At 48.1% G+C, this 17,676-nt stretch overlaps 1 protein-coding gene across 2 annotated transcripts; it reads left to right on the top strand.

Annotated features, from left to right (window-relative positions):
* Nucleotides 1-2,631: 2,631 nt before the first annotated feature.
* TRM10 (tRNA (guanine(9)-N1)-methyltransferase-like protein) lies at nucleotides 2,632-17,531 on the top strand. Of its 2 annotated transcripts, none has more exons than XM_008807266.5 (3): nucleotides 2,632-3,092; nucleotides 4,602-4,961; nucleotides 16,839-17,531. In XM_008807266.5, exons 1-3 carry the CDS (start codon nucleotides 2,709-2,711, stop codon nucleotides 17,202-17,204), a joined length of 1,110 nt encoding a protein of 369 aa, XP_008805488.3. In that variant the 5' UTR covers nucleotides 2,632-2,708; the 3' UTR covers nucleotides 17,205-17,531. The 2 variants fall into 2 exon arrangements, with proteins under 2 accessions (XP_008805488.3, XP_088563176.1); XM_088707050.1 differs by having other exon boundaries at nucleotides 2,659-3,092; nucleotides 4,621-4,961.
* The last annotated feature ends 145 nt before the right edge of the window (nucleotides 17,532-17,676 follow it).

Here is a 17,676-nt window from a genome sequence, read left to right as displayed (position 1 = left end):
AGAGGGTCGGAGGGCAGAGCCGAGATTCTGAGCTTCCTCTTGTGCTCTCAACAGGAGTGACCTTCTCTTCTCAACAGGAACCTCCTCTTGTGTAGCACTTGAACACTTGCTAAATGCAAACTAAAAATTTAATTGCTAGAAGAGCACTTTAGAAGAGAGAAATAATAGTAGTAGAGAAGGAGAGAATAGTTGGTTTGGTGTGGTGAGAATGAGGGAGGAAAGGGCTATTTATAGAAGCAAAAAATTTTTTTTTCCCAAAATACCCCTCAATTTAGCCGTTTTGGGACTGTTGGGAGGGGCAATTTTGGAAATTTCCCAAAATAGTCGTTGGAAACGGCTATTTTTCTCCCCCCCTCTCCAGACGGGCCGTGCCAGGCACGGCCCGTTTGCGCCCGAGACGGGCCGTGCCAGGCACGGCCCGTCTCGTGCCGTGCCCGGCACGGCCCGTCTCGTGCCGTGCCCGGCCCGGCCCGCCAATAGACAGGCCTGGGGCCGGGCCGGGCTTCCGTTCTGTGCTGAACGGGCCGTGCCCGGCACGGCCCGTTTAGACCTCGGGCCCGGTGGGCCTGGGCCGGGCCGGCCCGGCACGGCCCGATGCCCAGGTCTAATGTACGACTCGACGTGAATTATCTTGTGTAATTAATTAGTCGATGAAGCTAAAATTTGATACCATCCTTCTATGCCCGGACAAGTTTCTTCTTCTCGAGAGGTCCTATTAAGTAAGGAATGTATGAGAGTCCAAATGATGCAATAGTTGTGACGAAATGCAAAAATTACAACATGCTGGCGGAATTGATCAAATTTCTAATTAGATAACTATTTGATCAATAATAAGTTGATGATCTAGGCTAGAATTGAAACTTGATGATCCCTCAAACCCAACCCAATAAAAATTTTAGTTTTGGAAAAATTATAGGGACACTCTCAACTTAGAGTCGATCATAGAGATGCCTTCTTGATTTGAAAAGATCCCAAACAAGTCCTTTAAGTTTCCAAATTATTTCAAACTGATCCCGTTGTTCTTCGTTAACATAATGGCGCCACATAACTATCACATAGTAGCATTAAAGTGTATTATGACCAAAATATATTCGAACCTCTTCATGCATCCACCTGCATAGATCTCAAAGCACTCATAGCTATAGTTAATGATCACTAATTGCACAAATCTCAAAGTACATCTAACCCCTTCACTCATCCACATACATAAATCTTAAAGCGCCCTTAGTATATGGTCGCAGTTAAAGATTACACATTTCATAAATCTCAAAGCAATCCAAGCACCTTTATTCATATGCCTGCACAACTGTCAAAGCATCTTTAATATATGGTCTATAATGAAGAATCACCCATTGCACAAAATGTCAAAGCACCTTTAATATATAACCCATAGTTAAGGATCACCGACCATGCAAATCTCAGAGTATACTAAACCTCTTTATTCATCCGTGTGTATAAATCAAAAAACATCCTTAGTATATGTCCCATAATTAAGGATCACTCATTATACAAATCGCAAAGCACTTCGAACACCTTCATTCATCTGCCTGCGCAGATCTCAAAGCATCCCTTAATATATGGTTTATAGCGAAGGAATCTACTGCTCTAGAGGAAGGATCAATAGTTCAGCTAGCCACGCACACGAGGAGGATTCATCTTTCAACAGCATTTCCGATCTTAGTGCTTTCGACTTCTCATCGAAGATGCCCATAATAACCTCTTTCGGAAGAGATGGCATCGAAAAGGGTTAAATATCCTGCTTTTCTTTTGTCAAAAAGTCCTAGATATGCCGCATCCACCAGTAATGGCCGAGGCAACGAAGGAAAGGTTAGCTCGGCGGATCACTAATCGCACAAATATCGGATAGCTCGACCTCTTCATTATCCACTTACACAAAACTCAAAAGTATTCTTAGTATATTACCTAGAGTTAAGAATCATCCACCAAGCAAATATTAAAGCACACCAAATCTCTTCATTCATCCACCTACATAGAAACTCAAAGTACCTTTATTGTATGGGCCATAATTAAGGATCACTTATTGCATAGATTTCAAAGCACTCCAAACTCCTTCATCATCCGCTTGCACAAATCTCAGTGCCATTAGTTAAGGATCATATATTGTGTAGATGTCAAAGCACTCCAATCCTTTTCATTCATATGCACTCCAAAGATAGCAAGGATATTTTGGTCATATGTAATGGCAGGCTAACGTCGTCCGCTAGTTGGATAGCCAGAGGATCAATCCGAAACAATTTAGAAATTTCAAAGATCTATTTGAAACATTTTAAAGTTGAGAAAGCATCTCCGAGATATGTTTATGTAGAGCTGATCATAGGTCTAAACTCGGGCCTAAATTCTATTCATTTTTAATTGGATTTTGGATCAGGCCTATGTAAAATTTGATATTTTTTATGTCAAGCTTGGCCTATGATCAACTTTAGTTCTATCTTGAGCTGTGTCTCTATAGTTTTTCCTTTATTTTTTATTCTAAGAGAAACCTAATTAAGTACAAGTTTCTGGGTTTTTAAGCTCTTGGACCCAAATATAAAGATATCGGGTCGGGTTAGCGGGTTATGGATCTCATGCACAGTCCGATAGAAAGCACTCCACTACGCTTTTGCCAGGATCACGCAAATGTCAGAAACCTTCGACAACTCCTCTCGGTAGAGAGTCGGAACTCGAAGCCCCTCTCTCGACCCACGCCCATGGACCAACCCAACGGAAACGGCCAGGCGGCCGCTCCCGCCCTCTCCAAGAACGCACGCAAGAAACTCCTGAAGCAGCAGCGATTAGAGTCCAGAAAGGCCGAGCGGAAGGCGGCGGAAAAGGAGCGGAAGCAGCAGGCGGCGGAGCGGCGCCGCAGGGAATGGGACGAGAAGCTCGCCGCCGCGGCGTCGGAGGAGGAGCGGGCGAGGCTGATCGAGTCGAGGCGGGAGACGAGGAGGGAGCGGATGGAGAAACGGTCGGAGGAGCGGGAGATAAAGATCGGGCGGCTCAGGAGGGCGGCCGAGGTGGGGCAGAGGGTGGTGGTGGATCTCGAGTTCGCTCATCTCATGACCCCCAACGAAATCCACAGCCTCGTACAGCAGGTGCGCTTCTAATCCATTTTCTTTCTTCGAATTAGGGTTTTGTTTCAAACTGATTTAATCATTCTGAAGACCGAAATGCCCCTTTCTTTTTGTCTAATTGATGAACGGTCATCTGGGTTCGGTTGGGTCCCCGCTTAGTAGTCCAAGTGGCAAATCGTGATGTCTTGAGGAGTTTTGCTGGTCGTGGAATGGAATCTAGTCTGTCACACGTTTAACAATGATGGAAAAAAAGAATTACACTCTTGGATGGAGCTAAGGATTATTGTTAAATTGAGGGACATGGGGGATGGTGTACCTGAAGTATATCGTTTATGCTACGTTGGTCTTTTTATGACATATGGAATTAATATGAACGTAGAAGTATTGAGTAGAATTTTTCACAATTAATGCAACGCTGGAATGAAGCAAATGTATGAGAGAATTATTTTTTGCTGGGATCGGTAATTTACACAATGGAGAGAACATATGAATAAGAGAGAAGACGATTAGAGCAAAAATATTGGGGTAGATGTTTTTGGTAAAACTGGGAATGTTAAGTTTTGAAAATAGGGGATAGGCTGAGGAAGAATTATTTGAGATGGACCATGTGCAGCATGGAGCATCAGCAACATAAATGAAGAATCGCCGATTAAGTTGAAGTATGAAAAACAAGAAACTTCTATATATGCAATAAAGAGTCGCTTAAATGGACTAATGCTGAGGTAGGATCAACATGCTAACATTTGTACAATAATAAAAATGCGGTATTGGAATTTTTTGGTTCTTGTAACTAGTATAAATTATTTAACATACTAAATGTGCCAGAGTTGTTACATCTTTTTATTTATCATATTCAAAGTTCATCCTATGAATGATACAATTTGCTTGAAACTTGAAAGCATATTTATTCTTAATTCACAAATATAGTGGATTGAATTGGACATTGAATTGGCTAGGCAAATCAGGACTTAGTTAGAAGATCAATTCAATTGCTTTTTTTAAAAAAAGACAGGGCTTAGCTAAACTAATACAATGCGTCAGCACTCCATGTAAGTTTCTAGTGGAGCTGTAGACTTTTAACTCAATGTATTATTATGTGCTGTAGTATGCATATGAACTAGCATGTGATATTCGTAAGAGTAAATCCACACCTCTATACAAACCCCCATTCACCTTGACCTTTTATTATATACAGCTAGTTTCTATCCATTTCCCAACAATCAGGCTTTGATTGCTATGTTTATTGAGTTTATTGTATTGACGTTAATAATGTGTTGTATACGATCTATACAAGTTGTGAATCATTATTCAGCTGCCTTAAAAGATATTGAGTTGTATATTTATTATGTATAGTTGATTTTCATTAAGATAATGTTACCAGTGGGGATTCTGCTTTGTTATAAATTTTGGCATCCACATTTCTTCTTTCATAAATAATTTCTTTCTTTAAGAAATTGTCAGTCATTCTGACTGTCCAAAAGGCAGTCTTTTGTCTCAAATATGTAATCCGTCAACTAATGGAAGTTACAGATTATGTATTGTTATGCAGTGAATGGAAGATGTGCATCACCAGCTCATCTCTGGTTGACAGGATGCAGTGGAGAAATGGAAACACAGTTACAAAGGCTCCCAGGATTTGATAAGTGGATCATTGAAAAGGAGAGTCGACCTTATATTGAAGCTTTGCATGATAATAAAGAGAACCTTGTCTATCTCACTGCAGATGCAGAAACTATACTTGATGAACTTGATCCAAAGAAAATTTATATTATTGGTGGGTTAGTTGATCGGAATCGATGGAAAGGGATAACAATGAAGAAAGCAAATGACCAAGGAATTCAGTCTGCAAAACTGCCAATTGCAAATTATCTAAAGATGTCAAGCTCGCAGGTAGGTCTGGTCCTCTGTATCTATATCTCATGTAAAGATTTGGAATGCAGAATTCATCTTTGGCAATTATATGAATAATTATCGGACGTAGTTATTACATGATTTCATTTGTATAAAATGACAAATTACAGCTTTTGAGCTGTTATACTGCTTTCATCTGATAAAACTGTTGATACAGTGCATGTAGATGTCTACATTATTTGCTTTGCTTTATTTTCACGGAAGGTTGGGGGGGGGGATCCAGTGCTTTGATATGGATCATGCCATTCAAACAGCATGTTGATAATAATGTAATAGGAAGGCCTGTTTTCATTGCGACATCTAGCATTATCACACATTTCAAGCTTCATAGGAAGTTATTCTCTTTAATGGTAGTTTCTTTGTTTCAGTGATGACACTTCCAAACCAATGTGTAGCACAAGTGGCTTTAATTTTCTCAACAAGTTCGATTCTCTTATGTGGTAACAGTGTTAAAAATTTCCCTCCATATGCATCAAATTGTTTTGCCCTTAAAGGTTAATTCTGTTGTTCTGTTATCAAACATGGGTTGAATTTCCAGATCTCTTAAGCAATCTTCTAATTCCTACAATTAAGTGGGCTCAGAATTAGATTATTTTGTTAAGAATTGAAATCAAACTACCTATTTTCTCCTTGAAGAGTTAAGAATTTCCCCCACATATGCATCAGATTGTTTTTCCAAAAGAGAAACACTATGTTTTGACAATAAAATATGGGTTGAATTTCTGAATCTCTTAAGCAATCTCTTACAAGTGAATATGCTAAGAATTAGATTCTTGAAATATTGAAACCAGGCTACCTTTGGTTCTTCCCAAAAAACTGTCATATCTAATATGTGTTGCATTTACAATGTTACTGGTGGTTGTTGATGGAAACTGGACCCGGGGGCGACCACTGGCTGAGAAGGAGGAGCTCCGGTAGGTGGTGCGTCGGCGGGTTGCATCCTTCGGAAGACCTGCAAGAAGCCAGTGGCCGGGGTTTTCCGTGCCGACCCTCCGATGCTTAAGTCAGAGGGGGCTTTCATGGAGAAGGAGAGAGTTTGTATGTAGAAGTCAAAGTTAGAAGCCCCCCGGTCCCTCTTCAGAAGAAGTTTTCCTTTTTATTGGAGGGGTGCTAGGGTTACCTGCGATGTGACTGGGCGAATTAATGGGTTACCGTCATTATTGGGCATGATCGTGTGAATTAATGAGTTACTGTGGGTGACTGGATGGAATTGAGTGAGTCAACGAGTTGCCGTGGATGGCCTGAGATTTTGGGATGGCTGGAGGTCCATGGAGATCGTGCGCATTTAATTGCTGACAGTCGCTCAGGCGGAGATTACGGGATTGGGTCCCGGATGAGGAGGAGAGGGGCTTGATTTCCGATGGAGTGGAGAGGTCTCTTCGTCCTTTGACCAGGTCTTCTTCGAACTTGAGGTCGATCGGGTCCGGCTTGGTCGAGATCGAGGCCGCGAACTCTGAGGTCGGATGCCGTGAGGTCGAGCACCTTGAGGTCGGGCGCCCTGAGGTCGGGCACTTATGAGGTCGGGTGCCTTGAGGGTTGCTGCCGTTGCGCCCGTCATCACGTGCCGGCGATGCATCCACGTATTTTGGGGCAATCAATTTTTTTCCCAACACTATCCCCGACTTTCGAGTTCGAGTCGCTTACGAGCTCGGGCGAAGGAAGTAATTGTCTTTATCACGCTGGTGGGATCAGGTAGCTTTAAATTGCTCCGCCGTTCCGCGCGCTTTGGGGCGTCTTTAATGAGGGCACGAGGCAACGCCCTTTTGCTTTTCAAGGTAGTTTTTAGCCGCGAGTTCATGATGAGGCTCCTAGATCTGATGGGATGCCGTTTTGATTCTGCTTTTAAAGCATCGATCCAGGTTGATTTGCCGCTTCGATTTTCGAGGCCGACACGTGGCGCAATCTGGACGGGAGGCGCGATTTGGCTCCGTCGATCCGAGCCGTTGGGGGGTCTATATAAACCCTGGGTTGGCCCTGAAAGCTCTTGTTTGGCCGCCGCAGCTGTTGCTTTCTTCTTCTTCTACTTTCTTCTTCCTTGTCCTCCGATCTTTGTTTAGTTTTTTCGGCGGCGCTCCGAGGCGTTTTCTGGCGATCGTCTCAATCTTTCACTTTCGGTTGTCGGCGCTTTCGGTGAAACCCACAGTAGGCCTCTCTCCCTCATTTGCTCGGAGGATTTTTGTCTTTCTGTTTCTTTTTTTCCTTCCTCCTTCTTTGCCTTGCGCATGGGATTCCGACCTCGGTGAACGTCTTTCGTTGGTGCTTCATGTTGAAGTCCAACCCGGCGAACAGGGAATGATAGTCCTCCATGAGTTCGGAGCGAGCTGCGCTGGGACGAGTTGATACACCGTTAGGAGCTCGTTCACAAACCCGTGCAGGGGGAATCGCAAGTCGGCCCAGAAGAAAAATTTTGCCTTTCGGGGCGGTAGGCCGTTCTTCCGAGGTGCTCCTTCCTCCATTCGTGGGTGGAAGGAGAAATTTTTCTTCCTCTTTCTCCGAGCGCACATGGGGATTTGACCCGAGGTGGAGGCAGCCCCGGCTCAAGGCCATTAACAAGCCTCCCAAGCTTTCGGCGGACGAGCAGAGGATTCTCAATGCTCTTCGTGGCCTCGAGGAGAATATTCTTCTGAATGACCTCCTGAGTGAGGAGGCTTTGGTGAACGTTGGCCTGAGCTCGGCGCACCCCTAGGGTAAGAGCGATTGCACTGCTCCTCCTCTGTCTCGTCATCCTTTGTTTTACTTGTTTCTTTTTTATCATCATTTCATCATTTTTTGGTGTCGATCTGACACTTGAGCTTTTTCTTCTTTTCATACGTTGCAAGGATGGTGTCCAGCAATGCAGTTCTCCTTGCCCGATACAAGAAGAGGGTAGCCGAGGCCGACAGGGGTCAGCCCGAGCCCAGGAAGAAGGCTAGGTCGGCCTCGATTATTGCTCCTGCCGAGGTGAGGGGCCCTGAGGTCGGAACTTCCGAGTTCATTCAAAAGGAGGCTCCCCCCGCCGAGCGCGCGAGCTCGAGCTCTTCCAAGGGCGCGAGGGATCCTGGGGCCCCAGCTTGCCCGGCCTTCGTCTCTCAGCAACCGAGCCGCCAGGTTGTTTGCTTGCGGCGCTCGAGTCCCGAGCCGGGCAGCGGTCTCGGGGTCTCGAGCTCATCTCTGCCGAGCTCGGCGAGACCCAACCTTTCAAGCTCTTCGAGGGCCGAGGGCCGCCCGGAGAGGAGGCCCTTCTGCCCGGAGTGATCGGTCTACGAGGACGACTCGGCCCTCCATGATAGCCAAATTGCGCGCCAAGTGTTCCGTTGCACGCTGCTTTCGGTCGACCGGGCCAAGTTCGAGGCTGCCGACCTTGGCAGCCTTATCGATCAAACCTACTGCTCTGCCATCCGAGTAAGTTAGCTTCTTGCTTTAACTTTCATATCCTTTTGAACTCTTGACCTTTGCTCACCCCCCTTTTCCTTCTTTACAACATCTTCACAAGATCGACATGTTGGTCGTCGTGGCGGCCGAATGTCAGGACAAGGCTCGGAGGAGCCAGAGGGGGCAGGATGAGGCCGAGAGGAAGCTCGGCGAAGTCGAGGCCGTGCGGAGGGAGGCCATCGCGAGAATGGAGGCTGTCGAGGCCGAGCTGCGATCGGCGGTTGAGCAGCTCGAGGAAGAGAAGGCCTCGCATGCTCTGGCCAGGTCGGAGCTTCGCGCCTCCGAGGCGCGTCTGGTCGACGCCCGCTCCATGATCGTCGGCTACTAGTATGAGGCGGGGGTCTTTCGGCTGAAGATCGAGCAACTTGAGGCTCGAGAAAGAAGGGCTTTGGAGCAAACCCACAACGTGGTGCAAACCTTCCGGGAGTTGGAAGAGCTCTGCGACCTGATGGAGGAGGAAGCGGTGGACGGGCTCATCCGCGGCTTCGAGGACTTCCGGAGGCAAATGCAACGAATCTGCCCCCAGTTCGACCTCAGCGGTCTTCGGCCTGATATGGGGATCGCCGAGGATGAAGGCGAGCCCGGGAGTCCGGAGGAAGACGGCGCGATCGGCAACACGCCTGCAAGCCCTGAGACCGAACAGAAGACCGTCGAGGCCGAGACCGAGGCGGTTGAGCAGACTACTCAGGAGGCTCTCCTCGGAGAAGTTGTCGAAGGCACTCCTGGAGAAGCGTCTGAAGCTGCTCCCGAGGCCACTGGCGAAGCCCCGTCCGAGGTCGCTGCGGATGCTCGTGGAGATGGACCGGCGGAGGATCCTGGTGCAACTGCCATCGAGAATCCCAACGTGATCGTCGTGGACGACCCCGAGGTCGATGCCGAGGCCACTGCTGCTCCAGAGATGCCTTAGGACTTAGTTTTTTCCTTTTCTTCTTTTTGTAAATGAGGTTGGCCACTGCTGCCATTGTACGGCTAGGTGGGTCGGCCTCCTTATCAAATTTTGTACTTAGCCTTTGGGCTTTCAATCAATGAAACACTTGCTTTTTCAAACTCTATTGTGTGTTCGTTTCTGCTTTCATTTGCGCAATCAACGAACTTTTATCTCGACCGCTTGAGTTGAACTCTTTGTTTGGCGAATTTTACTAAGTCTTTGGGCTCGACTTTCCGAAAAATCCGCCAAATCTTTAGGCTCAGCTTCCGGTAGAGTCTTGCTAAGGCTTTGGGCTTAGACTTCAGAAGAATCCTGCTAAGTCTTTGAGCTCCGACTTCGGAAGAATCCCGCTAAGTTTTTGAGCTCGGGCTTGATGGCAGTGTAGACCGAGGCTGAGCTGCTGTCGGAGCTTGCATGCTTCTTGACCTCGAACTTGGTCGAGGCGCCGTTAGGCGGGACCTGAAGTTGAGTTCACAGCCAATGTGACTGGGTATCCCCGAGCTTGGTCGGGACATCATTGGGTAGAGCTTAAAGTCGTCGTAGCAGGCCGTCTCAAACTAGGTTGAGGCGTCCGAACTGGGTCGGGCATCTGAGCTTGGTTGGAGGATCGTGCGCGAGGTCGAAGGAGCTTGGGCTTGCGGTCGACTCTGCGGTGTTCAGCGGTGCTTTCCGAGGTTGAGGGAGACTTGGTCGAGGAAGACTTGGCTCGCGGTCGACTCAGCGGGGCATCCCAACCTTGGTCGGGGATCATCCCGAGGCCGAGAGAGCTCGGGCTCGCGGTCGCCTCAGCGAGGCATCTCGAGGTCGAAGGAGACTTGGCTCGCGGTCGACTCAGCGGGGCATCCCGACCTTGGTCGGGGGACCATCCCGAGGTCGAGGGAGCTTGGCTCGCGGTCGACTCAGTGGGGCATCTCGAGCTTGGTCGAGGTCCTGCCGGAGATGGAGACCGAACTTGGAATTGTCGCGACGGAGCATCTCGAACTCAGTTGGGGCATCCGAACTTGGTCGGGCATCCTGAAGTTCACAAGTAGATTAACATCAGGAGAAGTATTGAATAATTAAGAGAGAGAGTCTTAAGTAGATTAACATAAGGAGAAGTATCAGCTGTGTTATCAAATGTCGGGGACCCTTGGGGGCTCTACTGAAATACATCCAGAGATTTTCGGAGTTCCAGCTTCGGGGAATGGAGGTCCCCTCGAGGGACTCCAATTGTACGCTCCGGGCCGTTGGACTCGAGCAACTTGATATGGCCCCTCCCAGTTTGGGGCAAGCTTTCTTTGTTCGGTAGGTTGAGAAGCTTCAGATTTTCTCAAGACGAGATCCCCCATCTTGAAGAGCTTGACCTTTACCCTGCAGTTGTAGTACTGCGCCGCTTTTCGTTGATATTTCGCCATGCGGACTCGGACGGCCTCCCTTGTTTCCTCGACGAGGTCCAAGTTGCTTCTGAGCCGAGATGAGTTGGAGGCTGCATCATAGTTTTCCACCCTTAGCGATGGAAGTCTGATTTTCAAGGGGATGACGGCTTCCGTTTCGTAAGCCAGGTTGAAAGGGGGTTTCGCCAGTGGGGAGTCAGAATGTAGTCCTGTAGGCCCAGAGAACATTGTAGAGATCTTCGACCCATTGCCCTTTGGATCGGTCGAGTCTGGCTTTGAGTCCCTGAAGGATGGTGCGATTCGTCACCTCGGTTTCTCCGTTCGTCTGTGGATGAGCGACCGAAGTGAAACGATGGTCGATGCCTAGCTCAGAGCAGAACTTCCTGAAGCGGGCGTTGTCGAACTGGCGGCTGTTGTCGGTTATGAGGACGCGAGGAGTCCGAATCTGCAGATTATTGATTTCCAGATGAAGTCCCGCATCTTTGGCTCGGAGATTCGGGCTACCGGTTCAGCTTCAACCCACTTGATGAAGTAGGCAATGGAGACAATGAGGAACTTTCTCTGTCCGGTGGCCTGAAAAAATGGTCCCAAGATGTTGAATCCCCCATTGGGCAAATGGCCAGGGGGCGCCGATCGAAGTCAGTGGGACTGAGGGTCGGCGCTGAATGTTGGCGTTTCGCTGACACCGATCGCACCTTTGGATGAAGTCCACAGCGTCTTTTTGAAGTGTACCTCTGCATTGACGGCTCTCTTGCTTCGAAATCTTCCAAGATCTGGCTCACGACCAGTTCGGAGTCACTGAAAGCCTTTAGGCTTTCGACCTTCAGCTCCTTTGCCAGCCTCAGCCCGGCGATGAGCGCCTCATACTCCGCTTCATTGTTCGAGGCGGGGAATTCAAAGCGTAGGGCCTGCTCTGCAACTACCCCGTCTGAGCTAGTGAGGATGAGGCCCGCTCCGCTACCTCCCGAGGTCGAGGAGCCGTCTACATGTAGAACCCATGGTTGCCTTGGGGTCTCCTCTGTTGGTGTGAGCTCGGGCTCGGGATCATCCGACAGACTGCATTCTACAATAAAGTCGGCGAGCACTTGGGTATTGACTGCCGGCCTCGGGTGATATTCAAGGTCGAATTTTTCGAGCTCGACCGCCCACTTTGCGATCCTTCCCGCACGATCTGACCGTTGCAGGACTTGCTTTATAGGCTGGTCGGTCAATACAACCACGGTATGGGCTTGGAAGTAGGGTCGACGCCTTCGAGCTAAGGTAACCAGTGCATAGATCGTCTTTTCCAGCTTGGAGTATCGGGTCTCGACATTCCTCAGGACTCGGCTGGTATAATATACTGGTCTTTGAGACTTGTCCTCTTTTCGAATCAAGATCGAGCTTACCGCCACCGAGGAGACGGCCGCGACTCGTCCCATGAGCCGTTGTACCTCCTTGACTGTTTTCGGCGGCACCATCTCCTGCAGTGCTCGGATCTTCTCGGGTTCGCTTCGATTCCACGCTGGGTTACCACGAAACCGAAGAACTTGCCCGAGATAACTCCGAAAGCGCACTTGGTGGGGTTGAGCTTCATTTGGTACTTTCTGAGGGTGGAGAATGCTTCATCAAGATTGGTGATGTGGTGTTCTGCCGTCTGGCTCTTCACCAGCATGTCATCCACATAGACCTCCATGTTTCGGCCTATTTGGTCTTTAAAGACCTGGCTGACCAGCCTTTGATATGTCGCTCCGGCATTCTTCAGCCCGAACGGCATCACTTTGTAGCAGTAGAGGCCCTTGTCGGTGATGAAGGCTGTCTTCTCCTCGTTCTCAGGCGCCATTCAGATTTGATTGTACCCTGAGAAGGCGTCCATGAAGGTCAGCAGCTGGTGTCCCGAGGTGGAGTCGACAAGCTGGTCAATTCTGAAAAGAAAAAAATCGTCCTTTAAACAGGGCTTGTTCAGGTCGGTGTAGTCCACGCGCATGCGCCATTTTTCATTAGCTTTTTTCACGAGGACTACGTTGGCAAGCCAGTCGGGGTAGGAGACCTCTTGGATGAAACCGGCCTCGAGGAGTTTGTCCACCTCCTCGGCAGCTGCTCGTTTTCGTTCCAGTGCGGAACTCTGTTTCTTCTGTCTTACAGGCTTGCAGGTTGGTCTCACTTGGAGTCGGTGGACCATGACCTCGGGATCTATTCCCGGTATATCTGTGGGCGACCAGGTGAAGACATCCATGTTGGCCTGGAGGAACTGGATCAATTGGTCCCGCACATGAGAGCTCAGGCCGGAGCCAATCTGCACGGTTAGCTCTGGGCAGTCTCTTCTCAGGGGGATTTGGATAAGGAGCTCACCAGGTTCTGCCCGTTTCCTTCGAGGCTCGTCCCGCACGTCCAGGGTTTCAATGGGCAGTGCCTGGTCCGAAGCTTGGGCTAGCGTCTCGATTGATTGTTCTGTTTGGTTCGGTGCTTTGGCCGGTTGCTTTGCTTTAAGGGTCGCCATGTAGCATTGCTTGGCTGTCATCTGGTCCCCACGAACCTCGCCTACTTCTTGTTCGGTAGAGAACCGCACGAGTAGATGGTACGTCGAGACCACGGCTTGGAGAGCATTGAGCCCTGGTTGCCCAAGGATGGCGTTGTAGACCAAAGGCAGGCGGACCACAAGGAAGTCTGTCCTCACGGTGTTCTCCCGAGGGGCGATCTCGATCGTGACAAGCAGGCTGAACGCACCTTCGACTGGGACCGAGTCTCCGGTGAACCCGACCAACGGAGCATTCATTCACCAGAGTCGGCTTTCTGTCATTCCCATTCTTTGGAAGGCATTGTAATACAAAATATTTGCCGAGCTTCCATTATCAACCAAAATACGCTTTACATCAAACTTATTCATGATTATGGAGATGACCACAGCGTCATCATGAGGAGTCTCAACTCCTAAGTCCTCGTCCGAGAACGAGATGGCTACAGAGGTGCGTTGACGCTTCAGAGGGGCTCTTCTTTCGGTTAGTTCTTCGGCTGAGCTCCCTTCGGCCGGGCCTCTCCCTATGGTGTTGATGGTGCCAGCGATGGGTCTGTTGTCATTTGGATCTTCGGGTGGCACAGCCATTCCCTACCGGCCTCCTTTCATCACGCCGGTTCTGCACGAACTGGTTGAGCACCCCACGGCGAATGAGCGCCTCGATCACATCTCGGAGTTGGAAGTACTCCTCTGTGTCGTGGCCGTGGTCTCAGTGGAAGCGACAGTACTTCCTGGAGTGACGCCGGGTTCCTGACTCCCGCATTGGGGGTGGAGGTCTGAAGTAGTCTCGGACTTCTATTTCCATAAGAATTTCTGCCCGGGGTGCATTGAGTGGGGTGTAGTTTCCGTACCTTCCCGGGGGTATTCGTGGCCGAGGTGGGGATCTCGGTCGAGGCTGCGCCCGCTGTCGAAGTGGACTCCTCAAACGAGGAAGGTTCTTCTCTTGACGGGGAGACCGACTTCTCGGACGGCCGCGCTCCTCCTGGCGCCTTTTCTTCTTTTTTGGGGCTTGCTCGGCCGCGCCCCGCCTGAAGGCGACAGCCTCCTCGGCCTTCGCATACTTTCGAGCTCGGGCCAGCATCTCGGTGAAGTCGGCAGAAAAATTCTTCTCAATGGAGAAGAGAAACCTGCAGGACCAAGCTCCTGTCTTTAGCGCAGACATAGCGATCGACTGATCGAGCTCGCAGATCTTCCAGGTTGCAGCGGTGAAACGGTCGATGTAGTCTTTAAGGGACTCTCCCTCCTTTTGCTTGATGTCAAGGAGGGAGTCTGACGTTCGCCGCTGGCGTCAGCTGGCAGCAAAATTGGTGGCGAACTGCCTGCCGAGCTGTTCAAAGAAGGACACGGTGCTTGGCTTCAGTCCGGAGAACCAAAGCCCAGCCGTTCCTCGGAGTGTTGCAGGGAAGGCCTTGCAGAGCACGACCTTCGAGGATCCTTGCAGAGCCATGAGGGTCCGGTAGCTCTCCAAGTGGTCAAGGGGGTCGGTAGTCCCGTTGTAGGGCTCTACCTGGGGCATTTTGAACCTTGGTGGGACCGGTTCATCCTTGATCTGGCGGGAGAAAGGTGATTTGATGGTGAACTCAAAGTCACTCTTGGGCCTTGCCCTCTAGCTATGGAGCGCCTCAATGTATCGCTCGAGTTTCTCGACCTTCCTGTCGAGCTCCCCGCCCTGGGGGACTGTCATGGTGGTCTGCTCCGGTGCTGGTTGACCTAGGGCTGACTCGGCCTCCGAGGGCTGTGGCCGTCTGTCCTGGTTTCTCCCTAGTGGCTCTCTCCGGGAAGATGCCTGGGTTGAATCCTGGTGGCCGCGCCGTTCTCCATTGTTGACCCTCGAGGAGTCATGAGGATTTTGGCCTTGGAGAACCGGTTCGTCCGGAGGGAGCACCGATTGGATCTGAACATGTGGAGGCGGCATAGGAGGGGCCTCCACGCGTTGCAGGCCTTGGACTGCTGTAGCCAAGTGGAGATCGCGGGATTGGATCCCGGATGAGGAGGAGAGGGGCTTGATTTCCGGTGGAGTGGAAAGGTATGCTTCGTCCTTCGACCGGATCTTCTTCGAACTTGAGGTCGATCGGGTCCGGCTTGGCCGAGATCGAGGCTGCGAACTCTAAGGTCGGGCGTGCTGAGGTCGGGCGCCTTGAGGGTTGCTGCCATTGCGTCCGTCATCACGTGCCGGCGATGCATCTACGTGTTTTGGGGCAATCCATTTTTCCTCCAACAGTGGTTATCATGGTAATGCCATTAAGAGGTTTTACCATCTACACAATTTGGTTTCTGTGCTTTTTGGCTCTAGCTGGATCATCCAGTTACTTGGGATACATTTTCTTTGAAACATTAAAATCTAAAGCAAGTGGTGCCCTATAGGAATTCTCAAGATACAAATCCAAATCAATCCCTTTCTGAAAAGATTATTTAATAGTCGGTTCAATCCTTAGTCCATGCTAAAACAGAACCTGGATATGGGCCATGGATCAAGAAGGCCTTTGGTTGAGCACCTAGCAAGCAATTAATATTTGGGTTCTTGGGACTTTAAAAAGAAAATTTTAAGTTCTTTTCATGATCTTAGCTAAGATCTTTTAAATGGTAGGTACAATGTCAACTTAGGCTAGAGTTAAATAAGTTGCTCAGTGTTGTAGTGTCCTTTTTATTTTGTAATATTTTTAGAATACAGTTTAGTAACACTTTCTTGGGAGCCTTTATAGGCTCCACATAGGTTGCAATGGGATTAAGAACTGTTAATGTGAATGTTCTTTTTCTGAGGAATTAATATGCTACATATGTACAATTACAAGTTAGGGCTTAACAGGCTGAATTTGTGCAAGCCAGGCCATTCTCAGTTTCTCTTCATATATCTGGTCAAAGCTCAAGCTAGGCCCATTTTGTTTCCAGCTGGACTTGAGCTACTCAATTGGCTCTCTCAAGGGATTGGCGAGAGCATTAGGTCCCCTAGGTAATATATAACTGGAGCTACTCTTTGTCATTAGATCTAGATCTAACAGCTGTCTTATCTGTTCATTACCATTAAATTTTTTGTGCCATGCTCTGATGCTCAGCTTCAGCATTCGACTTCAAAGTTATTTTCTATCTCTTTCTTTTCCAGGTTACTAGATTTCATCCAGAAATGTATAACAAGTTCCTCTCTTATCGGCAAATAATCATCGATCCTACCTGCACATAATTAAAGTATCCTTCAATCTGTAGATGACAGTCTTGCTGATAGATCATATCTTATCCGGGGGCACCTTTTAGCTTTAAAATGAACTGACAAGATGAGGTTTTCTAGGTGCCCATGGAAACTAGCTGAGTACTATGACAAGAATCACCAGGACAAGTAATATTCAGGTATATCATCATGCCTCCAGTCTCCTATTTCTTCGAGGACATCTAATAGTGCTTCTAGAAATTCTGTAAATTTTCTGTTGGTGTCCCTTAACATATTAACAAGCCTTACTTATTACTCAATCTGGTGAATTTTAGCTTTGTGGCTTACTCCTGGGCATGCAGACAAGTTCTAGATGAAATGATAATCTTGTAGCAAAGATTAGGTTCAAGGCTTGACTTAATTGAGATGATCTTTGAGCTTTCATAGTTCCTTGTACTTCGCAAATATTGTGGCAAAATTGTAATCAATCTTTTGGTGTTTGCTTGAACAGATTCTTACTGTTAACCAAGTGGTTGAGATACTGCTTAAGTTCCTGGAAACAAGAGATTGGAAAAGTGCATTCTTTCAGGTAATTCCTCCAAGAAAAAGAGGTGAAGCTGAAGAAGTTATCGAAGACGAGGAAACTATAGATGCTGCAGATATAGTAAGAGTTGAAGATGAAGCTAAAGGAGAAGATGTAGATGATGAAAATGTTAGATTGCAGAAAAAGCAATGCGTCAGGGAAGCTGGACCTGAAGGAATTGAAGATGAAAGTGCTGAAGATTCTGTAAGAACTGTAGCTGCAAGCGTAGATGAAGCAGTGGATTTTGAAGGCAATATGCAGACCAAAGAAGCCACCAGTGGTTTGAGAGAGTAACCAAATGTATCAAGACCTAAGGAAGGACTACTTTTAGTATAAGCCTAAAATCCTATTGGATTGAGGTGCAGGTCTTTGATGAAAAATATGTAGCTGAGTGTTTTAACGAGCATGATTGGATATCATGTTTCAAAGTGGTATGGTTAGAGAACTAGAAAAAAGGGAAGAATCTCTCTCACTGAGTTAATTTGTTTTTGGTTTCTTTCTAGTCGGAATCTTTGATCCATCCTTTCAACTGGACTCAGGACCAATATTAGTGGTACCTCGATTTGCTTTTGTTTTATCAAAATATATAAACTGTTGAATGCCAGCATGCAGAGACAATAATATCCTTCATTGTTGGAGTTGAGATCAATATGCTTTGTTGTAGAAGGAGAAGCTGAAATCATGTTCTGCCTGTTAATTCTCACTCCAGTTGAAGATCGTCACCACTTTATGCAACTAAATATGAGTTGTGTACTTTGTTAGACGA

The sequence above is a fragment of the Phoenix dactylifera genome, chromosome 11 (genome assembly GCF_051530095.1).
Source record: "Phoenix dactylifera cultivar Ajwa chromosome 11, Ajwa_hap1_PhDact_Kaust_v1.1, whole genome shotgun sequence".
Classification (NCBI taxonomy): Eukaryota; Viridiplantae; Streptophyta; class Magnoliopsida; order Arecales; family Arecaceae; genus Phoenix; species Phoenix dactylifera.
The sequence above is the reverse complement of the archived record's forward strand: the minus strand, read 5'-3'. Positions and strand labels throughout refer to the sequence as shown.

Coding starts and splice junctions, on each gene's coding strand:
- TRM10 (XM_008807266.5), top strand. CDS start 2,709: ATGGACCAACCCAACGGAAACGGCCAGGCGGCCGCTCCCGCCCTCTCC. Junction 3,093..4,601: donor TCCACAGCCTCGTACAGCAG/GTGCGCTTCTAA, acceptor TGGAAGTTACAG/ATTATGTATTGTTATGCAGT. Junction 4,962..16,838: donor TAAAGATGTCAAGCTCGCAG/GTAGGTCTGGTC, acceptor TTGCTTGAACAG/ATTCTTACTGTTAACCAAGT.